The 23,511-nt window shown below is 44.5% G+C and overlaps 1 protein-coding gene across 7 annotated transcripts in view; it reads left to right on the top strand.

The window, feature by feature from the left end:
* Nucleotides 1–23,511, top strand: part of RNF220 (ring finger protein 220) — a 214,004-nt gene that overhangs the window by 163,478 nt on the left and 27,015 nt on the right. For 3 of the 7 annotated variants that reach the window (XM_027683044.1, XM_027683046.1, XM_027683049.1), the window contains 6 exons: nt 1,184–1,305; nt 2,337–2,469; nt 17,914–18,010; nt 19,038–19,124; nt 20,827–20,882; nt 22,611–22,689. In XM_027683044.1, the coding sequence (XP_027538845.1) occupies nt 1,184–1,305; nt 2,337–2,469; nt 17,914–18,010; nt 19,038–19,124; nt 20,827–20,882; nt 22,611–22,689 (574 nt within the window). Of the gene's footprint in view, nt 1–1,183; nt 1,306–2,336; nt 2,470–17,913; nt 18,011–19,037; nt 19,125–20,826; nt 20,883–22,607; nt 22,690–23,511 lie in introns of all 7 variants that reach the window. The other 4 variants (XM_027683043.1, XM_027683045.1, XM_027683047.1 and 1 more) reach the window with 3 other exon arrangements.

The raw sequence follows: 23,511 nt of genomic DNA, 5'->3' as shown, positions 1-23,511 counted from the left end.
CCTTGTAAGAGGCCTTTCAGGTCTGTGTTGATGTGTTCAGCTGAAACTTTATAAATCACTTGGTGATGTGTGTGCTTTAAACTGATGCACTTTAGAAAACAGTTGACAGAAACTTTTCTGTACACTGGTCCTTCTCATCCTGGCATTCCAGCAGCTTTCTCTGACTTGTTGGCTGCAGGGAGCTGTTGATCCCACAGTGTTGAGGCATGAAGGCTTTCAGAGCATGCTGCAGTGCTCACAATGTCAGTAACAATTTCTGGCTAATGCAGCTTTTTGGTGGTGTCATCTCTCATTATCACTTGGGCTTTCCTTGGGCTTTTCCTTGTCTCTCATTCAGAATTTTGACCTTCCTTATTAATTAAACAGTGACTTTCCCGCAGCCAGTGATTGAGTTATTCAGTAATACCTGCCTAAAGCCATCATAATAAAAGACAGAAGTTCTTTTTAATGCAAATGATTTGGTTCCAGATGTTTTGATCACATTAAACGATGGCTCAAATTAACCAGATATTGGATTAAGCAACAGGCTACCTTGGCTGCTTTTTCTAATCATTGTGATTCCTAACATGTTTGTTTCCCAGAGCGTGCCCAGTGTAGCCTCCAATTTTCACGAAATAAAACAACAGAGAGCCAGAAGCTATGCTTGTAAGATGGTGCTCTTACTTGTTGGTGGTGTTGTGGGAAGGAATTTTTCGGGGTGTACAGGAGGCTCTGTGGTCCTGAAGGTGACTGTTACATACCTTGTCCAAAGCTTTCAGGTGCTACGTTGTCCTGTAGGGAATAGATGTGTTAGTGGAAGACTTAGAAGGCAAAATTCAAACCAGAATTCACTGGCTTGATCACTCAAGTTTGAAAACAATTTCAGCCTTCCAAGAGCAAGTATTTAACCATTTTAATAACTTACCTGGGGATGTGCAGCAGATGTTCCCTCTCCTAGCTGCTTCTTTGAAATCAGGGAGTACTCATCCACATGTTACAGATTTAATCTGAAAAATGCCAAGTAACAGTCTCTGCACTGTTTATAGAGGTCAGAACAGGGAGTTGCAACAGGATTTTCTGGTGTGAAATCTTACCATTTCTGCCAAAGGTTTATTATTTGGAGCTGAGCAAATATAGAGTGGATCTGCAAACTTGACATGTCTTCCTCTTTTGTTTGTTTTCTTTCCCTGGTTTCTCCATGCAGCTCGGATTGGAAAAATGAAACGGAGGAAGCAAGACGAAGGGCAGGTATGTCCCCTCTGCAGCCGACCTCTGTCAGGATCCGAGGAGGAGATGAGTAGGCATGTGGAACAATGCCTTGCAAAGGTAGAGGCGCAGCAGGATCACCAGCTGCCATTCCCTTCTCCCTACTCCCAGCTTTGTCCGCAGTTGACCTAATGTGGGGCAAAAACTAACATTGCTGAGCTTGCAGGCAGTGCTAACTGTCTCTCTAAGATTTGTGGTCACTTCTCTTTGTCTTGGAAGATGGATTCTTCTGGATTTTTCTGCTGTGTGGCATTAATAACTTTTTTTACTTTATGCACCCTTTTGCTATTACAGAAGTCTAAGTTGTAGATTGTAAAGGTGGTGCTATTGAAGTTTATGTAGCCTTTTGGAGGACCTCAAGCTTCCTATGTAGCACAGCAAGAAGCGTTCTTTCTGATCTGTTGCCTTTGAAAACATTAGAATTAGTTTTTGTTGTGTTCTTTTGTAACAGACTGGAATTTGTAAATGTTGCATGACCATCTTACTCCAAGAAGTGCATTTAAACTAAACCATTCTCTTGCTGTTTATCCTAAAGACAGCAAGGAAGAAGGACAAACAAGCCCTACAGGAGGGAGGCAGTTGTGTCATAGGGCTTTCTGTTTGTGTTTCTCAGGAAAAGCCCTCAGTAGAGATGATAACAAATTCATTCTTGCTGCCCTGAGAGGTGCATAGTGTAAAGAGAGGTGTCTTTGATCAGTATGTCCCAAAAATATGCTATAGGAGAATATTCCTGCTGGGCGTCAAAGGAATCTGTGGTTTACATGATGGAGGAATTGTACTTGTAAGACAGGGGAGTACGTTTTGAAATGAACACCAGCATTGTTATAGGAACCAGAGCTTAAATTTCCATGTGTAAAAATTATGAACTTTACAATGTGTTTTGATCTTAAGCTTGTCAACTTCTTCCAGCACCTATTTACTTCTAGATTTAGGTCACTGGGAACGGGGGCGGGAGTAGATGCTGCTGTCCGCTCCATACTTAGCTGTCCTGGGAACAGCCCAGCTTTCCTTCTCCATCCCACCATGAGTTGTTAACCCCAAAGAGCTGTTTCGTACATCTCAACACTCTGCCCCTGCTTTACCCTGTGCAGAGAGAAGGTTCATGCATGACTGAGGATGACTCTGTGGACATCGAGAACGAGAACGGGAACCGCTTTGAAGAGTACGAGTGGTGCGGGCAGAAGAGGATACGGGCCACGACCCTCCTGGAGGGAGGATTCCGAGGTGCGCCGGTGTTTTGGGGCGCGCTCGTAAATCTTTCTGCTGTGGAAGTTCGTCATTACCTGTCTTTAAAGGGAGGGATGTGGGGTTTTGCCTCTCAGAAAGGGCAGAACCATCAGCCTTTGCCAGAATGTAAAGTGTTTTCTGTCTCTCTTGAATGATGAGAGTCAGAATTTGTGCAAATCCTGAACAAAAGCGTGGCATTTATTTCTTCCTCAAGAAATGTGTCTGAGGAGGGAATGAGTAGGAATGGCTAGATCATTTGGGGAAAATAGCTTTTTGTATCTTACACGTAGTAAGAAATACATGGAAATATGTGAAGAGAGGGAAATAGAAATGAAATTGTAAAAATTCCCAGCCTGGAGTGACGAAAGCTGGTGTATCAGCCTCTGGTGATGTATTGGAGGTGACAGCTAAGTCGCTGTAGCACCTGCATAAAATATTAAAGGGCCAGTTGTGCATTTATCACTCCATCCCTTTTAAGGTTGATAAATGAGAATCCAGGAACCTGCTCTGCACCTCCAGCACTACAAGCCTTTAGGGCTCTCAGACAAACACATTTTATTTTTCCTTCTTCTTTTACTCCTTCCCCGGTGACGGGGAAATCAGTTACCGAAGGGGGAGTGAGTTATGGCAAAATTTGACCTCTCGTGAGCTTTATTGGTGAATGTAATTTTATCTAGAAACCTGGCCCCTTTCTTACACTAAGCCCTTTGGCCTCAAAGAGGAGGATTTACTAAACTGTTCGTTGGCATGAACCTCAGGCACTCAGAAGAGTCTCTCACAAGCAATCCATGTAGTGCATGCCTAATGAGAGGGGGAATGCTGGCTCCCTTCGTTCAATAAAGAGGATGGGATGTGATCTCTTCCTATATCAGCTTGGATTTTAATTTAAAATATCTCAAGGGGAAAAGCTGCTGCATAAGGGAGTTGGACTTAAAAGCCAGCCATGTGCTCAGATACAACCAGACACTCCTGATCTGCTCCTGCCTTCCTCTGAAATTAAATTGTATCTGGGTTGTAGCGGAGCAGATGATTAGGAGCACAGACTTGAAGGAGCAGCTTCTTTGGGTTTTAAAGGACACCCAGGGAAGCTCACACTGTTGCATCCTGTGTCTGTAAGCTAACTTTTTTGTGACTCTATGGAGAGTTGTGTCTGTACATGATTCCAGGTAAAGGCCTGATGAGATCATGCAAGCTCTTGGACTCTTGTTTATGTAGTATGGACACTACAATCCATTGCAGAAAAGCTTGGAATGTCTGTGTGCCTTTATTGTTGTCACTGCTAGTCCAGATTAGAAAAAGGTACTTAGTTCATTTCATCCCTTTTTTGTGCATGAGTAGTTTCTTCCTTCACCCCCACCATACCACCTGCATCTGAGGAGAGCATGATCTTCCCCTTCCTTTGGTGTGGACATTGTGCTGTCTTCACCTTAATGTTCCCACTTGTTTTTGAGTTAACTCACTGAAATGTGACCTGAACCTTCCATATTGCTTCAGTCATATGGAGACCCTCTTTCATATGAGGCTTCAGATGGACAAAATGTGTGTAATTGATGTGGTTAGGCTGTGTAAATGTAAAGTACTTGCTCTTTGCTGCATTTTCTTCATTATTTTAAGGAATTTTCAAATACGTGACTTTGTGTTCTGTAGATCATCTGCTCTCCTCCACCAGAAGTTAGACAGGTTCCAGCATCAGCCAGTGCTGTAACCTCTGCCAGAAGGCTACACACACATGGACAGATAGTTCTGTAGTTTATACTTAGAGATGGCCTTGCTTCCATCAGGAAGTATGGAGTCTGTCTCTTCTTTCCTTTTTGACACCTTCATGACACCTTCAGGAGTTACATGAACAGACCCAGGAAGAGATTGGAAGACCAGGAGAAAAGTAGAGCACAACTACATGCAGTTCTAAAACCCTCCATAATTACCCTGGTGGGAAGGCTTTTGGGTTTGACTGCTTCCCTTTGTGGTGCTGGATAAAAGGTGTCTGTAGATCAGCTCACAGGCCCAGGAACATCCCTGTAGTATTTGCAGTGAGGAACATCCTCCCTGTGCAGCTTTTTGTGGCAGAGCCACTGCTGAAGAAGTGACTCCACCTGAGCTGCTGGCAGGTCCCTAGCACCTGGCCTTCCTCCTCTGGAGCACACCTCTGCTGGCAGCTGAATTCAACAGCTGCCATGCTTCTCTAAAGAAGCGTCCTCTTCCCTAAACAGGGAACCTTTTTGCCACCAATTTTCTACCTAATATTTTGTGATAACCAGGCAGTATATGCAGGATACCTACCTACTCTGCACAAAAAGTTGCTGTAAAATTTGGAAAGCCAAAGCAGAGCTGGAGTGATCTCCCATAGGTGGCTGATTGCATTTATTTTGAATCAAATCACACTTTTTCATGCTGTCTTTTGTGGCTCTTGTATTGTCTCTGACTGCTGGCATTCAGAGGTCTCCATCACTCAGGCCTGTTGTGTGCACTCTCAGGTAATCTTGAGGTGACTGCCTTTCTTCTTTCTCTGCCAGTGTTGGCTCTTGCCTTATTTTAGGGACAGAATTCTTAATTTACAGCCCTGAAGCACAGCACAACGTTTTGTAGATGCTTTCTAATGCTTAAAACTGCTTTGTCTGGAGTTGGCAAGGCCCTCGTTAACCCCCGTCACCCGAGGCTTTGCATTTGGCTCTGTTCCCTTTGCTGAGAAGTTGCAGCGATGTGGAAATCAAAGGTCTTTTATAATGCCAGACAGCCCTTGCCAGGCTACAGGGATGTCACCAGTGTCTAAAGAGATGACATGGGGAAATACATAAAACCAGAGGGGAAAATAGATGGCCATGTGTCTCATTAATTTCGGTTTTAATGGTGTGTTGCTCTGAGGAGATGTCACAGCTGGGCAAAGGGGGAGCAGGACTTAACACAGGTCCCGGCTTCTTCTTTTTATCATTTTTGGTTAATGGACAAAGTCACTCTCAACATGAGGAATACTCTCTGCCAATTTTATGAAAGGGCATGACAGATTCCCAGGTGGAGTAAGGTTGGGAGATCTTGGGGTTTTTCTTCTTAAAAACAGAAAGGTCAGGGAAATGAACAGCCCTGTTCAGATTTTCTGGAAGATGGTCTCATACTTAGGAGCAATCACTGGCTGAAACTCTCACTTGTATGGTTCCTAGGGTGACACTTTCCTGCTTCCAAAGCACTTGCAGGGAAAACTTGTTCCTCTAACCTGAGGGGCTGTCTTAGAAGACAAAGAATTTCTGGCTTCTGTGTTGGTGTTACAGCTGCAAACCTCCAGTGAGGTCTAGTGCAGCAGAGCCAAAGCACACCTCCTTGGCTGACACAGCTTGGCATACCTCAGGCAGCAGGTGGAAAGAACAGGCAGTGGCAGCAAGGAGGAATATGACATAATTGAGAAGTGCAGGGATCAGTATGTTGTCTGAAATTGTTGAGTTTAGTGAAGGCTTTCTGTCAGGAAATATTTGGTACTTCTAGCATTCCTCCTGGCTTCTTAAAGCATCATTTGCTATCACTTAATTTGCTTACCAAAACTGGAAGAATGCAGGGTGTAAATTAAGATTGGCAGCTTTATAGGGTTTGGAAGCACTTTGTTTCAGCAGAGGTCCTGCTTGAAGTAGGGGGTTTGTAGGAGAGTTCTTGCTTCTGTTTGGGGTGGATGCAGAAGAATGTCAGCATGAAGCACGAGCTTAACAGAGCTTGGTACTTCAAAGTGAAAAACTAAACAAATACAGTAATCAAATATTTCCCTGTCTCAGTAAATGTCACAAGACTAAAATTTCTCTTGAAATACCTGAACATTCAGTAACTATCTCTCCCAACGTCTCTGAAACATCCCTCTCCGAAACTCATTGTTGCAGGGGATTATATCATACCTTCTCTAATGAGTTTCTCTGTTTAGGATGCCAACAAGGCTTCGCAAGTGAAAGCATCAAGTGGCTTCCTCTCTGATGGATTTTTTTTTTTTCTAAATGCTCAACATATTTGTAGCAATTCTTCTGTTCCTCTCCAGAATGGATGCACGTTACCCTCAGTGTTTACACTGTAAGGTTATCCCTTTAAAGAATTCCTGAGGGAAGTTCAAAAGGGTTTTTTTTTCTTTGAAAGATTCAGTGTCTCTTTTTGTGTGTATGTCTCTTACTTGAAAGAAGGGAAGGGAGAGGGGGAAGTGGAAAAAAAGTGCTTTATCTGAAAAGAATCACATCAGCTTCACACTGATAGAAGCTGCTGTCATCTCTTAAACGGCTTAGCACAGTCAAAAGGCAAGAGGACTTAAAACAGTGTCTTACACAGGGATCGATGGGTGGAACACATAACTCGTAACTGCAAAAAAAAAAAGCAGCGCGGGGGGAGAGATAACGGTAATGATTGCATTGAGGGAAGCTTGAGGGAGGCTTGTTCTTTGTAACACAGCTTCAAAGGTGTCTGGACTGGTGCCTAAGCAAACTGTCCTGTGAAGTCGCTGCCTCTGTAGGTCTAGGGAAGGCGGGGGGAGATGCCTGCACCCTTCTGTTTCTTAACAGATGGGACAAAGATTAGTAAATGCCAGGTTAGCAGCTCCCTTCTGCTGCCTCAGATTTGAGGAGAGGATTTTGTCGCTTGGTCTCTCGCCGTCCGTTCCGGGAAGGCAGCTTGTCCAGGAGAGGGGAAGGAGGCGAGGGGCGGTTGGGGAGCCGGGGTGGGGGGCGGGATGTCAGTTTATCGATCGCACCTCAGTCAGGAGAGCTGCGGGCGCAGCGCTCTGAGCACGAGCGGCAGCGTGCTTAATGTGATTGAAAGGCAGTTAAAATGGCGGTGACCTTTTCAGGGGGAATTAGATTGCCTGCCAAGAGTGGTTAGAGGGAGTGATAACGCCAGCTTGAGGAAGCTGTCCAGTCTGCTTCAAAGGGAGAGAGACAGGGAAAGCAAGCTGGCAGCAAGTACCATTTAAAGCACGAACCGCGCGGTCTGATAGAACAGAGATTGCTGTCCTCTTTAGATATGACAGAATTGAAGAATTCTAGCTAAGTTCTCTCCACCTGCCCCATCCTCGTCTTCTCCCCTCCAGCTCCCCACCAAAAAGCTGCCTTCTAGGTGCAGTAGCGAGCTAGTCACCGCTGCTCTTCTGGGTTTCTTTTCCTTCAGCAGATCAGTTGCATCAAAAATAACACAGAAGAGAGAAAGACTTTGAAAATGTTAAAATGGCAAGCAGGGCATTTTCAGGGAAGGATACTGTCTGAGAAAGATCAACATGACAAGGATCTGTCTGATAGATTGTGATACTCTTGAAGAAGGAGAAACACACAGGGATTACTTAACTCTGAAGTTTCTCTTTATTTCTCTGATATTTCTCTTTACTTCTCCATGCTGCCCTCCTCTCAAGCTAGCAAGGGGCTTGGATCTGTTTGGTAATGTCTTACCAAGGGAAAAGAACAGCACGACTTAGCATAGAGAGACTTGGTAAAGCATAATAAGCTGTAACGAACTACAGTTATCCTTGAGTGTCCATTTGCACTGGATCTCATATCATGTACAATTAAGGCAGCTGCCTGGAAAGTGGGACTGTATTAAAATGTCTAAAAGTTTCCAGCAAATGGCTGCAGTCCCACTGTCAGCTTTCTATAGCCAGAGAACCAAGATGTGCTTCAGCAGCAAGTGGTGTAGGCCAGCCTTCATCCACTGTGGGTTAGTTGTCCAAGAAAGAGCTTTGGGGCAATGGCTATATGCTCCTCCAGTTTGTTCTCCTCCTAAATCCATGCAGCATTAGAAGCATGCTCTCAAGTTTGAAGTCCTGGCATCAGATTCTAAGTAGATACTTTTCAGTTCAGCAGCAGGTGTTTGTGAACACAGTGACTTCTTGTGTCAGGTAACTGGCTGGCAGAAAGCTCTAAACAGAGCAGGAAAACTCAGTTGCGCTTCTCTGTGCAGTTTCATGAACACAGAACTCTAACACAAAACTCCTAAAATCTGTGTTTGACATGTATGTGGAAACTGAACCAGGGAGAAGCGTTTTCTCTAATGTTGTAATGATAGTAGCAAAGCTGGCAACAGACGTGAAAAGTCTTGTTCTAGAATGTCAGCTAGTAGCCAGCTGTGCCCTCTTTTTCAGGTAAAATATAATGAGACATGCAGGAAAGCTTCAAGAGGCAAGGAGACTTTCCTTTTTTCCATGCCAGGAGGTTTAGGCTGCATTTAAGGTCATACCAGTGAGAGGGTATAAACTGATCTACTCAAATGCAGCAAAAGCATTTGAGCTGTACAGTAAAAGTGTGACTTCTCCTAAGAGACTCTGTGGGAAATGGAAGATATCACTGGCATATTTAGGCCTTTTGGAAGAGTAGTCTAGTAACTAGAATCATCTTCCCTATTTCTGTGTACTTGAGCCAGAATTCATTCATTTTACCCTGGCAGGCTAAAGCAAACTTCAACTTGGATGCCAGAGCAGTCTGTGGTAAGAGTATAGGGAGTCTTTGCTGTAATGAAATTCTTAATCTCCTCCCACTTAGCAGGAGCTCAGTTCAGTGCCTTTCTCTGCCACATTTCCAGTGTCAGCATCCCTCTCTGAGGTGAATGCATCTATACATCTGAGCATCCTTCCCAGCCTCTCCAGCCTGCTATTTTAGCCTTCCTATATTTAGGTTTTTACTTTCCGCTGGTCACTTCTACCTGCTGTAAGCTTCCAAGTGGGCAAGATGTATAAATTTCATGTTTCTCAAGTGCTTATTCTATGCCTTATACTCCCTTTAGTGGGCTGCTGAGTCCCAGAGCACTAGTATACCTTACCTTGGCCCTTGTGTGAAACAGTGGTAATCCCTCTGTTGCTGAAGGACAGTACTTTGGGCTGGTGTGACAGAGTAGCCCAACTGCTCCTTAATGTTTGCACCTCTCTCCTTTGAGAGAAACTACTTGTCCATTAGGTAATACTTGACATAAAAATGCTAACAGGTCTGTTTGCTTAGTGTTAGATACCATAATTGGACGGGCTGTACCCGATTCTTTATCCATAGTTTGTGTCCGCATATAGAATTTGAAGGATTCTGTGGCTAATAAATGTCTCTTGGGTATTGTCCTGTATATTAATACTAGAAGTTGACTCTAGTGAGCAGGAAAAACAGATTAGAATAGTATGTGATTTAAAAAAGAAAAAAAATCCTACCTTACATACACAAGCCAGCATGACCTGCCATGTAATTGGTGCTCAGTGTCATGTGTGTTTAAAGTTCATATAATGCTTCAAGGAACAGCGTTTTCTTCATTGTGGAACACAAAGTAATTAGTGGGACTTGGCAAAGGAAAAATCATCGTAACTGGAAAAAAAGAAATAGGTGCATATAGCTGTTAAAATTTCTCATTGATTTATATTTTTGTTAACTTAAATGCATGCAAAAATGTAAGAATCTAATTTTTATGCTCAAACTGCCAGAATGCATTAGCTGAAAGGAGCACAATCAACTAAACCTTGCTGGTTGATTTATGTAACACCAACAGCCACTCTAACCAGGGAAAGATCTTCTGTGGGAAGAAGGGGAATTCTCTCCATTTCACAGTATTACGTATCGTATTTGGGGGATGAGCAGGGATGTCTGTCACCCACCTCCTGGACGAAGAAGGTTAAAAAGAAAACAGAAAATGTAGCTGTAACACCATGAAAATTGGCAGAGGGAGTAAGGGAGCAGCTAGAGCACCTGAAAGTACTCAATTTTTTGAAATAAACCGAGTTTCAAGTTGACAGCATCTCTTTAAACTTCAGTTTTACTAGATCTCAGACAGCAGTTGCTCTGCAATCCAGTTTTCTAGTGGTCTGTCTGCTGTGGTTTTGAAAATCCCAGGCTTTTAGACAGTAATCTGATAATTTTTTAATTTCTTTTCCCGAGTGCCTGCAGTTTTGCTAGAACTGCAGCCTGCTTCTTGGACACTCGGGTCAAACTTCACCCTTAAGCACACAATAGTTGATTGACGCGATTTTAATAGCATTTTAGAATACAGTTGTTAAGTCAGGGGCAGTGAGATGTTTCTGAAGCAAAAAGGGAGCACAGGTCTCAGTGGCTCTAAACAGCTCCTGTCTCCGCGCGTCGTCCCTTACACGCGGCGGTGAAACGCATTATCGAGTAGTGCCCGGAAAGTGGCTAACTGCGTTTGACACACGCCAACTCCCTGCCTCCACACTGGATAATTGCATTGTCAACTGTTCAGCAAAGTGGCAGGTGACACTGCAGCCGGATTGATTGTCCTACTATGGAGGCTCCCAAGACTGTCAGCCACCCAATCGATAGAGTTTACACAAGACACTGTGACTGCATCTGTAACTAATTTCAGTTTGAACCTCGCAAGATGCGGCTGTCCCTGTTTCCTGGCCTCTCTTCTTTGCTTGCATCTTCTCCCTGGACGAGGAAGTTGTTTTTCCACTGAAAGCCTGGTTTTATTTCTTGTTTTGGAGCTGGAAGTGAAGAAATCAATGGTGTGTTTTGTGGTTTCAGAGTTGAGGGCATTACAGCACATGGCTAACTAGCAGCTCCAGTTTTGCAATCAATAGGCTGATCAATTGATTAAATTAGCACTGATTTTTCTTTCTTCTTTCCAACCTAGAAAAGAATTAGTTTGGGGGGAAGAGCACATGTGTTTGGCGTGTGAAATTTAGCCCTTGGTTTCTCCAGTCCTTGGTTGCCTTTCCCCCATGAATACAATCTCTGTGCTCATCATTATTTAAAGCAAACTGCATCGAGCCCCGCCACTGGCAGCAGCCCGATGTAAGCCAGGGTGTCACTTTCAGCTGTTCACCAGCCCTGCTGCTTCATGCTCGGCTGCCTTAGAAAAGTCATCCTCCAAGCTCTGCTGTGCTGTTTTATTATTGGCAAAGCTGCGACATTCCTGTGATCCCTGTCAGTGGTGCTTATTGATCCAGTGATGTGAATCTGCTTAGTGATTCAAGATTACTTTAATTCTCCCTCTTCCTTTTTTGTTTGTTTCCACCCTCTCCCCAGGGGAACAAAAGCTTTCGGATCCACCTTTCCCTGACTGTGGAAAACGAGCTGTAGCTGCAAAGACCATGGCTGTTGCTGCTGCTTTTGTACTTCAGCTCCAGGTTTTGAAGAGCAGCCTTTGAGATAGACCTGGGGCTCTTCTCACCTTAGTGCATCAGGCTAGCACGAGGCTCTAGGAGACAGCCATGAATGGCCACACCAGATCAGACCTTTGGTCTGAGTGCTGTTTTCTGTCTGCAGCCATGATCTGTACCTGATGGGTTACAAGAGCCATAAAAGACATCACTGGAATACTCCTCAATTGTGCAAGGGGCGGGGAAGCCTCTTCCCTGAGCCTTGCAGCAGCTGGCTCTTACCCTGTACAGCAGGGCTTGCCTGCCCTTTGTTCAGCAGGCTGCTGCAAAATTATTTTAGTGGTCGTAAAATTATATGGCCCCTTTCTTTAAAGGCAGCTGTTTCTGTGATCTGTTAGCAAAGATCATTGTAAGCATCCACACCAGTAAGCAGTCAGGTCTCTGGCAGCCCATTTGTGCCTCTGTGAGAGCTAATAGACGGCATCAGATGGATGCAGCTGCTGTTTCAGGTGTGTGCTGTAACGACACATTTGGGTGTCAGTTTTCCAGGTAAATCACTGGTTTGCTTTAAATGGATCTGGCTCTAGAGAGATAAAACCCTCGTCTTGTAAGCAGCTTTTCTTGGCCTCTGAATGTAATTTTTGTCAGCAGCAGGCTGGGAATGTCACCAGAACTATTCTGTCCCTGTTTGTGCTAGGAAAACGTGGGGGAACAATTTCACAGTCCAAAAATAAGGCTGGGGAGGTATTACAAATCTGTAGAAAGGCCTCTGTTCAACATGGCCTCATCTCTGCCTTCCTCTTGTTTTCAAGAATTTTTGATGGCTTTCTCTTTCTTCCCAAATGCCTTTTACAATAAAACGGCATCCAGGCCACCTTGTCCTCTTAGCAGTAGTTTGGGATACTTCAGCAGATGATGAAATAAACCCAGTTTAGAGCCATTCTCGGGAAGTATGTGAGGCCTGGCCGTGAGTCTGCATAAACTACTTTTATTGCCTTCATTGTTTTTACTCTCCAAGAAGCCAACGAGTGACATTTCGGTAAGAAAATAGAGTGAACGTGCTGGAAAGGGAGGTTGTACAGAAGGGGGTCACTGCAAGGAGTGTAATTAGCAAAGGCTACAGTTCTGGAGATTTATGGGAGGCTTTTTTTCTTCTTTCCTGAACGCGTGTAAATTACCTGCGAACAGAATGAATGCCTCTTCCTGGCCAAAACAGGCCCCAGTAGAGCTGTATGCCTCTGAGATGGATTTGAATTTAGACTCATTTACAGAATTTACACAAAATTCTGGATTTCTAGAATATTTCCAGTATAGATTTGACCGACCCCCCTCCCCCCCCCGTATTCCTTGGGGGCCAAACCAGAGAAATGTTAGTTATCCAGGTGAGTTTGATCCTCTGCATGAGTAGCATCTAGTAGCTGCATGCATAATGGTGGTGCAAATAATAATAGTGACATCTTAGTTTTCTTCCTTGGCTTTGTTTGGAGTGACAGTTAAATATAAATATATAATTAAATGTATACAGAACAGCTGGCCCCCAAAACTGACTTAGGTGCCCAGACAGGAGTTGAGGAGCAGAGGTGGGGCACAGTAAATCTGTGCTTTCCTACCTGTGCTCATGAAATTAGGCTCATTTTGGGTCTGCAGTGGTCTGGTTGTCTTACCATTCTACCCCTAAGACTGCCAGTCTCCATGTAAGCTTGTGCCTGTGCAGGAGCCAGCAGTGCTGCCAGCACCTGAAGCAGCATATGTTGTTCACTTTGACCATCTGCCACTGAATGTGATGGAGAAAAGGAGGGACTTGAATGTGAAGTCCTTTTATCTGTTCTGTGAATCTGCTTATGTGTCATGTTAATGACTCGATCTTAGCCTGGGCCACCATTCACTCGAGAGATCTTGAGGTGACCGGTCACTGGGGGAATTGCACACAGGAGGTGAGATTTGAGAAGCAGTGCAGAGGTCAGAGAGGATGCTTAGGCACAGGAGGTGATTTAGGAGAAAGAAAAGTGCTATGACAACTTACAAAAAGGGGAAGGAAAGGATTTCTGGTGAGATTTATCTCCAGCCATTATTAACAGGTGCATGGAAAGGGTGTGAAGTGTTTTCTCTTTCAAGCTCAGCTGATTCCTGTAGCCTGCCAGTGCTCGCAGCTGGCAGTGGTGAAGAGGCAGGCAAATTTTTTCTGCTTTTCAGACCTCTGAGTCAGTATTTCAAAAACACCATTGCTTGTGTAGAGCACCTAAATTTTTCAGAAAGTGCCTTGAATTGGTGCTCAGGCAGACTGCTCTGAGGCCAGCCCAAGCAAAGAAAGCTGTGTACACAGTGCTAGGTAAGTGATGTTGATAGGTACATTCTGATTGATGGGCGAGTTTGTCTCCCAAACTGTCACAGGGTTTATAGAGGTGCCACTCAATACCAGTGCTGGAATTGCTTGTCAGAGCACCTGGCTACAAGAGCAATGGGGATTGGAGACAGAGCTGTAACTTTGTTTTTTCTCTGCTTAATGGCCCCGGCGTCTGACCTGCCTGCTCACTCCTGTTTGTCTGGACCTTAAGGAGGCAGCTGGGATTAAGACTGTCAGAGAATCGTGCTGCTTTAGCATCAGAAGGCTAATTGTATCAGGGCTGGCAGCCTATGACAAGTGGTTGCCTCCTACCAAATGCACAGCAAGAGCAAAAAGTTCTTCAACAAGGATCAGCAGCATTATAGGAGAGGCTGCATTGGGTTTGTTCTTTTTGCATCTGAAAGCAGCATTTTCAAATTCACGTGTGGAATTACGTTCCTCAGGCCTTGGGTGACTCCAGAGAGTCACAGCTGCTTCTGTGAATAACAGATCGTGTCTCTTATGAATTCCTAGGTCAAACTTGAAACTTAACATTCAGTTGCCGGATTTCGCTTCATTAACACGTGGGGATAAAGTTCTGGTCCCGAGCGTTGACCTCTGGATAGCAGCGCTGGCTTTAGAGGTTCGCTCTAGGCAGTGTTGCTGATGGCTGTGAATTACTGCCTGACCTTCAGAAGCCCGAGCCTTGCTGGAGGAACCCTCCTCTGTTCCCAGTGCATGCTATTGAATTGCAAATCACCCAAGTGTAGTGGTAGGGGGTCTTCTGGAAGCTCCTGTTCTCCTCTAATAGGTCCAAAACAATGCTGTTGCAAAGGCCATTTTGTTCCACTCTGCCCTCTGTGCTCCGTTTCATGTTTTCCTGGCTCCTGGATGGCAGTGTACACCAGCAGCAGGAGCTGGAAGTTGTGAGCCCTCTTTACATTTGGGCTGAGTTAGTGAGAAGCAGGTGTGATCCTTTTGGGCCTTCCTTGCATTTAGTGGTCCTCTTAATCCATTTATAACAGCACTTGTCCAGAAATCTGGTTTGAATGAGCCTGAGATGAATGAATAATGTCAAGCAGTTCAGACGTCAAATATTTGAACAGCTGCGTGGGTGTTTTCACTGGCTTTGTGCATGGAAGCAACCCCAGGAAGTTAGACAAGGAGGGTCAGGTTGAAATTGTGGCACCAAACACCATCCCACTGGAACTGGCCTCAAAATCCATCCCTTCTGCAGAAGAAAGGGCATCAGGATGCTGATGTCAGGCCGTTCATTCCACAGGTGATGCTGGGCCAAGCTTTGCATCCTGTCCTTTGGTGTTCTCTTGTGTGCAGGGGCAGTACTGGGTTTTATGAATCCTGATTCGCATCAGAAACATATTTTGTGGGGTTTGTTTTTCTTTTTTTCCAAAGCAGCTTCTGACGTCCTAAAGCTTGTATTCAGAGTATTTTCTGGATTCACAGAGGTTACTTTGGTTAGCATAAAGTTTCTGAATCGGGGAGGTTTTTTCCATGTTGCAGTGGACTGCACTTGGTCATGTCAAAGAAAAAATGAAATCCAAATTTATTGAAAAACTGAGAGTTGGATCACCTCACTGTGCCTTCCTTTAGTCATCAGTCTGGGAGTCCTTGTTTGATCAGAAAAGAAAATTTACCCTCCTCATGCTCCTCAACCTATGAACTTCTGTACTTCTGCTGTGCCCTCCTCTCTGACTAAAAGGCTCTATCAGATCATCCCAGTATATGCCATTGCAACACATTCTATCCAAACCCTCCCCCTTGTACCCCTCCCTGTGTAGGGAGCATAGTACTCTGTTGGCAGTGCAGTGGTTCCTATTATAGACATGGATTCAGCAAAAGCTCTGGAGTATTTTCCTTTCAGACTTAAAAGGGATTTTCTTAAGTACAAAGGTTTTGAGAGCAAGGACACCAGGATTCTGAAGTCAAGGTGCCTTAATATTTGTAACCTGTATCACAGTAAGCAGATCTTCTTGTCTTAAGCTCTAGCCATAAACCACTAGTTGGCTTGAGTCACTTGGAAACAAAATTGATGGAAAGGTGCACGTTTGCTGTGTGCTTGGCATCCTTGCAGAGAGAGGGACACAGGGAGTGGTCCCACTTACATTCACTCTTTTGGACACCTTCCCCCACCAACCAAGGCACTTGCTCCAAGTATTCATTGTCTGGCTAACGTTCAGATCACCTCCTGGGACTGGCCAAGTCACAGCTCCAGCTTTACATGATTTGTGTTTCCCACAGCTACAAGAAAAATGAAGACCTGTGTGTCCAAAGTTTATGGCCTTTGAGAAGTGATGGGCTAAAGTAATGCCAGGTGCAGGGGATGGTGTTACTGCAGGTTAAATGCCATGCCTATAAATTACCACCCCATCGCCCACTCTTGACTTTTAAAGCAGCTTTGAAAGACTATCCAGCTTCTTTGACAGGTCTCTCTTGCTCCTCTAAATCTTCTCCCAAACATTGTGATGAACTGAATGAGTCAAGATTTACTAGATGAGCCATTGCAGCAAGAGGAGGCAGCTCGTGACACTTGTTGGCTGGCAGCATAAAGCCAGTGTGAAACACTCTCCCAGGGGTCTGCTGGAAGAGGGCTGCCCCAGTGACACCACGGGGCTGACCTACAACGATGGCTCCTGCATTGTTGGTGCTGCTTGTGTTACCTCTGCTAAAAATTAAGTCTGGCAATTACTTGGAAGTAAAAGGCGGTTTATGCTTCTAGGGAAAGGTTAGTCTTAAAATCACTGCCATCCTACAGCTATCACTCGTTAAGGACCTTCTTGATATTCAGGGAAGAGAAATATCAAATCCATATAAACAAATTTTATTGGGGGCTTAATGAATCGGCGAGAGCATCCATTCCTAGAGAGCCACAGTGAAGAGCTGTGTCTGCATGGTGTCCTTGGAAATGAGACCTTCGCTTCGCCCTGCTCTCTGCACAGATGCAGACTGTTAGAAATATAGTTCATTCTTCTGGACTTGTGTAAGTGTGCTGGTGAGAACCCAGTGGGATGAAGTGAGCACATTTCTATCTGCAAAGCTTATGTCCCCAAACAGCTTAGATCTGCTGCAGAATTGAAGACAAAAGAGGACCTTCCAACACTCTGGGGTTCAACAGACCTTTGCTTAATGTCCAGTCTCGTGGGAGAAAGCATATTCAATGTTAGCTCACATAAAGAGTAAATACATGTCTTCCATAGTTTCCCTTCTATTAATAAACCTTAGACAGCAAATACCATGTGAAGATTAGTCTTTGTAGGCGTTTAGGCAGATTTAGTTAAAAGAAGCCTGGGTACAGTTTGCAGTAACAGTCAACAAAATGCCTGGTAACCAAAATAAATGTATAAATTGTTAGAAAGTGGCAATTGTTGCACAGTCAGTCTCAGGTGGAACTGTAAAGGCTTGCTTCCTGCTGGAGTTGGGACTGCCTGACCCACCTGTGCTGGAAAAGCAGAACTCTTGATGAGTTGCATTGGAATTTGCTCATATAAGAAGTGCTTGTAAGGAGCTGTTAATGGCTGTGAAGTGTGATTTTTTTTTTCCCCCCTCTTCTAGAAACAGGTTTGCTGTTCTTAAGTGTATTAAGTTATAAAAATCTAACCCATGACTAAATGCATTTTTAAAAGAAAAAGATATTTCTAATTGTATTTTAGCCTTTCCCTGCCCTCTGCATCTGAATTAAGGGCTAATTCAGAATGTCCCTGTGGCCTTCTCTTACCTGCTAATAGTGTCGATTTTTGTTGTTAACTGTTTCTGTGAAAAATTATTCTTTCCTATTTTGCTTCATTGTTTTTTCTGCCTTTGAGAGAGACCCTTACATTTTAAAATAACTCATATGGAGCTAAAGGTCAGGATTGCTTGATTTTAAATGTTGGGGGACATTTGGAACATAAAATCTAGGAAGTTAGAGCAGTTCTGTGAGTGTTCTTGTGCAGTCTTTGGAGGTGATACCTTTTATGAAGCCATTAAGAGTAAAGGACATCATGCAGGCTGGTGCTGCAGCACCACTCTTAGAAGATCTACACTTCATCTCCAATTTAAATGCTCATCCATGTGTTTTATTTTCCTTCAGGTTCTGGGTTTATCATGTGCAGTGGCAAGGAGAATCCAGACAGCGACGCTGACCTGGATGTGGATGGAGACGACACACTTGAATACGGGAAACCACAGTATCGTTTTTGAAAGGCTCTTACTGAGAGGGAACCCAGAGGTGCATCTGCAGCTACATTTCATGCAGCACTGCCCTGGGAAGTGGTGGATAATCTGTGTCCAGCCCTACTGGAAATGACACAGCCTTCTCCAGTTACCATGTTATTTGCACTAGCAGGGATTCCCAGTTACTCCCTCTGAGATCCTTCTGTTGATGCAGCACTACTTCAGACCTGGTTGAAGTCTGGAGGAGACATTGCAGGGGATCAGTTAATGTTTCTTTATTCTGTTCCATAAGCAATCTGTTGTCTCCATCCAGGTTTCTTCCATATGGATAGCTTTTCCTGCTCCATGGGTAGGAATTGAGTTTATTTTCCACAAGACCCCCCTTTGTTTTCAGGGGTTTTGTTCACCTTCTCCTCTGACAGGCTGATTTTTTTTTTCCTTTCATTAAACAGTTTATGGGCAGATGTATCATTAAGAGAATTTCTGTAATTTGGGAGATCATTACTCTTGTCAACTGTCATTTGAGGATTTCTCTATCTGGGAACCAGGCTCTTTGGACACAGCTCTGGGAGAGCTGTGGGCAGACTTCTGCCTTGCAGCAGCTGTAACAACCATCAAGGAGGAATTCCTGCAAGGGTATTGGCAGACACTGCTCTAACTGTAATTTTTTTTCAATGAAACCTATGGAATTAGGTTTTATTGAAATCTGTACCAACCTTTAAGATTGAAGCCCCAACCCTTAGCTGGTAAAAGATCTCTGTACCTCAAACAGAAGTAGTGGAATTGTTCAGGTTAGGCTTGCAGGGGTTGAGGAATTGATTTTCCCCTTCTGAGAGGCAGTGGCATTATGTTACTCTCAAAAGACTTTGCCATTTCCTTCCACCTAAAACAAAACTCTAATCCAGCGTTTAAAAGCAAGCCCCTTCATGGTTACCAGTCCCTCTTCTTTTGAGGTGTTCCCAGTGGAATTATTTCTGTATCCCATGGTGTCCCAACCATCTCTGCAGCAAGGCTGTGTGTTCCTTAACCCCTTGTGCTCAGGTACACAGAGGCAGACGTTATCCCTTGCACTGGAGAAGAGCCAGGCGAAGCCAAAGAAAGGGAGGCGCTCCGAGGTGCTGTTTTAAAGTAAGTATCATGCCTTTCCAAATCACTTTAATTAATGTTGGGGAATCTCAGTTTGTGGAAAATCTTCATTCACTTGAATGCAGAGATCACAACGAAAGACTTACAAAAAGGCACAGTCTGACAGGTGGGTCTCCATTTCTACCCGTGCAGCCTCAAGAAAACTTCCCTGCACACTCTCCCTGCCTGAGCCACCCCACTGCCCAGGCAGTGCAGTCTTTGCTCTGAACAGTGCTGGACAGAAGGTGAATTCTGTTGATGAGGAAACTGTGCTGTACTAAGGCATCATCTTGCTTCACTATTAAATGTGGTCTCTTAGTAGTATAGCATGAGCCCATCCAAATCTTGTTCAGCACAGTAGGAGTCTGGCACCCAGGCTGTGACTTCATTGCATCCCATTACATGTTGTGGCATGTGCAAATTAATCCTTTTGTATTCAGCTCTGGATTGTTGCAGGATGTGTGCTCTGCCCACATACATATGTGGAGAATGTAGGCAGCCAGCATTCAGGGCACTTGGGGAAGCATTCTAGGCAAATAAAATAAGTTTTACCAGGGAGCTAGGATTGCTTTCTAAGCCCTCTGCCCTGCATAAAACATGACTTAAATTACCCCTCTGTATCTTTCACTGAGTGATCCTGTGAGGTCAAGGTTGGAGGGATTGATAGAGCAGTGAAATGAAGTTTTCTTACTGCTTAGCCTATTGCAAACACTAGTTCAAAATTAGGTTTCACTCCATAGAAAAGTGGCATCTGCCATACTGGATCCAAACCATTGGTCCATTCAATGCTTTGCTAACCATGCTAGTCCAAAGGCAGGGCCTCAAAGATGCTGAACGTCCTTCACAACCAGGACTGTGGTATTGTAGCAGGAAGATAATGGGTTATCAGTGACTGTGGACACTTTATGCTTGGTGAGACAACTGAGGACCTGAGGCCAGGAGACCCAGGTCCTTCATGGGTCTTGCTCCTACCACATTGTTTTGCTGTTTGGGCAAGGTCCTTGCATGTTTCCTGGGCTTGTTTGCCCATCTCTAAAGCAGGAGAGGTGATGTTGTTTGTAAAAGCACCTTGAAATTCTGGTGAGTTTCTGTAGAAATGCAGTGGTGTAGCTGAAGCCATGAAACCTGAGCCAGTGTTACCTTTGAGTGCAGCTGTCTTGGCACAGAGAGCTAAAGCATCTTACACTCACAGCCTGCTCAGAAGATTCCTTTCTCTTACAGTCTCTCTTACTGGCTTGCAAGTGAATGGACAGGTTTAGGAGTTGTCTGTACTTCAGTGCTGCTGTTTTTCAAATGGGAAGATGGAAAAGATGGGGCTTATGAAGGTGTAAAGTTATTCCTAAAGGGAGAAGCTATTGCAACACAGTGGGTTTCTGTTCACAAGTGAAGTTCATCTTTGAAATGGTGCATTCAAAAATGAGCCTTAGGTCACAGGTGCTGTTTGAATCCCAAGCCTTCAGTCAGCATCACAACCCCTGTGGGATTCTGCAGAGGTCACAGCTAGAAGTGCAGGTGGGGAGAACAGTGGTAGAAATGTGGAGTAGCACAAAAACACCTCCTGCAGTCGGCCATCCGCTCGCGTTTTGAAGCCTAGACTGATGGATAGAGTTATTGAGAGAGAAGTGGTGGGTGGAAGGGGTATCTTTTTCTGAGCAGCAAAATTTTCCATGTTCAACCTTTAGCATTCTGCCCTTTTCTCTTTTAGTGGTGGCACACCCAGTACTCGAATAACACCGGAGTTTTCTAAATGGGCCAGCGACGGTGAGTGTTGAACTTGTAAATTATTAATTTGTAAGCTACAGGAGGGCAGATAGATATTCCATATCTTCTGCTTGCCAGTACTTGGGCAGGGTAGTTACTAATGCTCTTGCAGAGTGTCATCAGATATATATGCACACACAGTCATACTATCTTTTTGAAACTTTACAGCACAATAAGTTGTACTCAGTGGCAACTGGGGAAATTCCCAAAAATGCCACCTTAACTGGTGTGGTGATAAGAGATAGGGATTGGATTGACTTGCTGTTGTGTCACTAAAAGGCAAACTGCTGTATTACAGAGGGAGCCTGCAGAGTCTGTGTGATGGTGGTGCTCAGCTGCTGGGGGTTTAAACTACACAGGCGCACCTATTGCTTGGGGTTTTTTCAACTGCTTTCTTATCTTCCCTTCTTTGAAAGGGTATGCTAGAGACTTGTATCATGGTCTTTTGGGTAGATCTTGTCTTTGCTGGCCTCTGTATGGCAAGAAAAGTCTACGTCTCTGAAGCTTTCAGAGTGGTAACTGTAGGAGCTGTCCTACTTCATGACGTGTAGTTAAGACTCCAGAGCAAACGAGTTAATGTGAATATGTACCTTTGCATGCATTACTTGAAAGCTCATACCATTAAGGAAGGGGGAAGCGTTAAAACCATTTGACTGCTGGGTTTTTTTTATTTAATGCCAGCAGCACTAAAAGTGTAAACAGCAACCCAGTGGAAATATGAGAATAATAAAACCTGGCGCTTTCCAGCTGCAGATGCCAAATCCATTTCCAGAGCTGGGCAGTGCTGCTCCAGCTCCCTTAGGAAGGGAACTGAAGCTCAGCGACCTGAAGAGACTTGTCCCAATGATTTTGTTCCCTGTTCTGTTGCTGTCATGCTTTGGGCATTTGATTCCCAGCCTTGAAAGTACCTACAAGACATAACTGCATGCCAGTGGGAAGGGGTTGAGTAGAACCAGTTTTGCCAAGGGCATGATGGTTAAATGGAGAACATAGGATATCTATTGCAGGCATTTTCTTCTGTGGGATAGGCAATCACATTCATTTTCTGTGATGTAGGAGCACTAGCTTGTAGGTATGATCAGCTGCAGTAGCTACAGCCGCAGAGGTGATGAGGGAAGCAGCCCTGATGACACTTGCTATGAGCTGTTTTCTTCATACCTTTTATTACCTGAAACTACGGTGCTGAACCTACAGCCCCGGGGCTGGCCCCAGGACAGTTCATCTGTCTCATCTCCAGATGGTGTCTCACACCCTCTCCAGTGCTGGGAGCAGCCATGATGAGCAGTCCTGTCATACTAGTTACCTGACATGCATTTTCCTGCTTGTATCTGAGGGCTCTCAGCAAAAGGGAGATGCTGAGAGCAGGGTCTGGGCTGTGTGGATTTGCTCTGGACCCACCTTTGTAGAAGTACACTTCTGTGTGGCAGCTGCATCAATCCTTCTGAATGAAATCCTGGCTTAAACAACTGGTACATCTGTGAGCGTCAGTCAGGATGAAATGGGAGGAGGGTAGAGGTTGTATCTTCAGCCTTTAATCACAGAAGTATTCTGTCCAGAGAAAGCCTCCCCCTGCCAGACAGGGACATGTAGCATCGGTGTCTTCTCTCTCTTTCTGAGAATTGGCATGAAAATGACTCATTGGGGTCCTCTGAAACTGTGACTCGCTCAGACTGTTTCATTACAATGATCAGATGTTCCTTACTAATTTTTCTGTTCTTCCCTCAGCAGAAATGCCCTCAACGAGTAATGGTGAAAGCAGTAAACAGGAGACCATGCAGAAGACCTGTAAGAACAGTGACATTGAAAAGTGAGTGTGAAGTGGATAGCTTCCATTTTTCTTGTTTTAAGGAACTGTAGTGTCCCACTTGATGCTCCCAGAAGCAGTGGTAATCTGAGGGTGGGCACATTTGAAGCTTTTACCACTGAGAAGGGAAGTTGTGCTCCAACATGAAGCCTGGACTTGGAGCACTTGCTGCTGCTGTGGTCACAGAGGGCCTGTGGGGAGTTCTCCAGCACATATCTGTGTGGGCAGGTACCCAGTGACAAGGAATTGGGTGCAGCTTCCAGAGGGCTTCTCCACTGCAAATTGCTGCCTTCTAAAATATGTAAATAGATCTGTCCATGCTTTCCACCATATTCTAGTTAACGTGGGGTTTTAAATGTTGTGTGTTGCATAACAGCCTAGACCAGAGCTGGAACTTTGGACAAGAGGTAAAGATTCAAAACCCACTTTAACCTGACAAAAGCAATTGGCTTGTCAAGCTGTACTTCAGTCTTCTGGATTCCCCCTGCAAATGTATCGTGGGATCCTACTTTTACTGAAGAAGTTATCTTGTCATTGCACCTTGGTTTTTGAGGGCGGCCTTTCACATGGTCTTTATTCTGTTTTCTCCATGGTATCTGCATGTTCCATCTTCTGTCTCTCCAGCAAAAGGGAGAGATACTGCTCCTCAACAGCACTGTAACTTGGCAGAAGCCTCACTGAGAGAATTCCTTTTCCATAAGATCCATATTGTGCCTTTGTATGGTTTCTAACAGAAATAATGTCTCAGTTCCTGAGTTTTTTACCTACAACCCTTCCAGTGATTTAGAAGTTTAAGTCCCTGTGTTTGAATGTACAGTAGTGCAG

This window comes from Neopelma chrysocephalum, unplaced genomic scaffold (assembly GCF_003984885.1).
Source record: "Neopelma chrysocephalum unplaced genomic scaffold, ASM398488v2 Primary Assembly neopelma1_64, whole genome shotgun sequence".
In the NCBI taxonomy this organism is placed as follows: Eukaryota; Metazoa; Chordata; class Aves; order Passeriformes; family Pipridae; genus Neopelma; species Neopelma chrysocephalum.
This window is presented reverse-complemented; position numbering and strand designations above follow the sequence as displayed.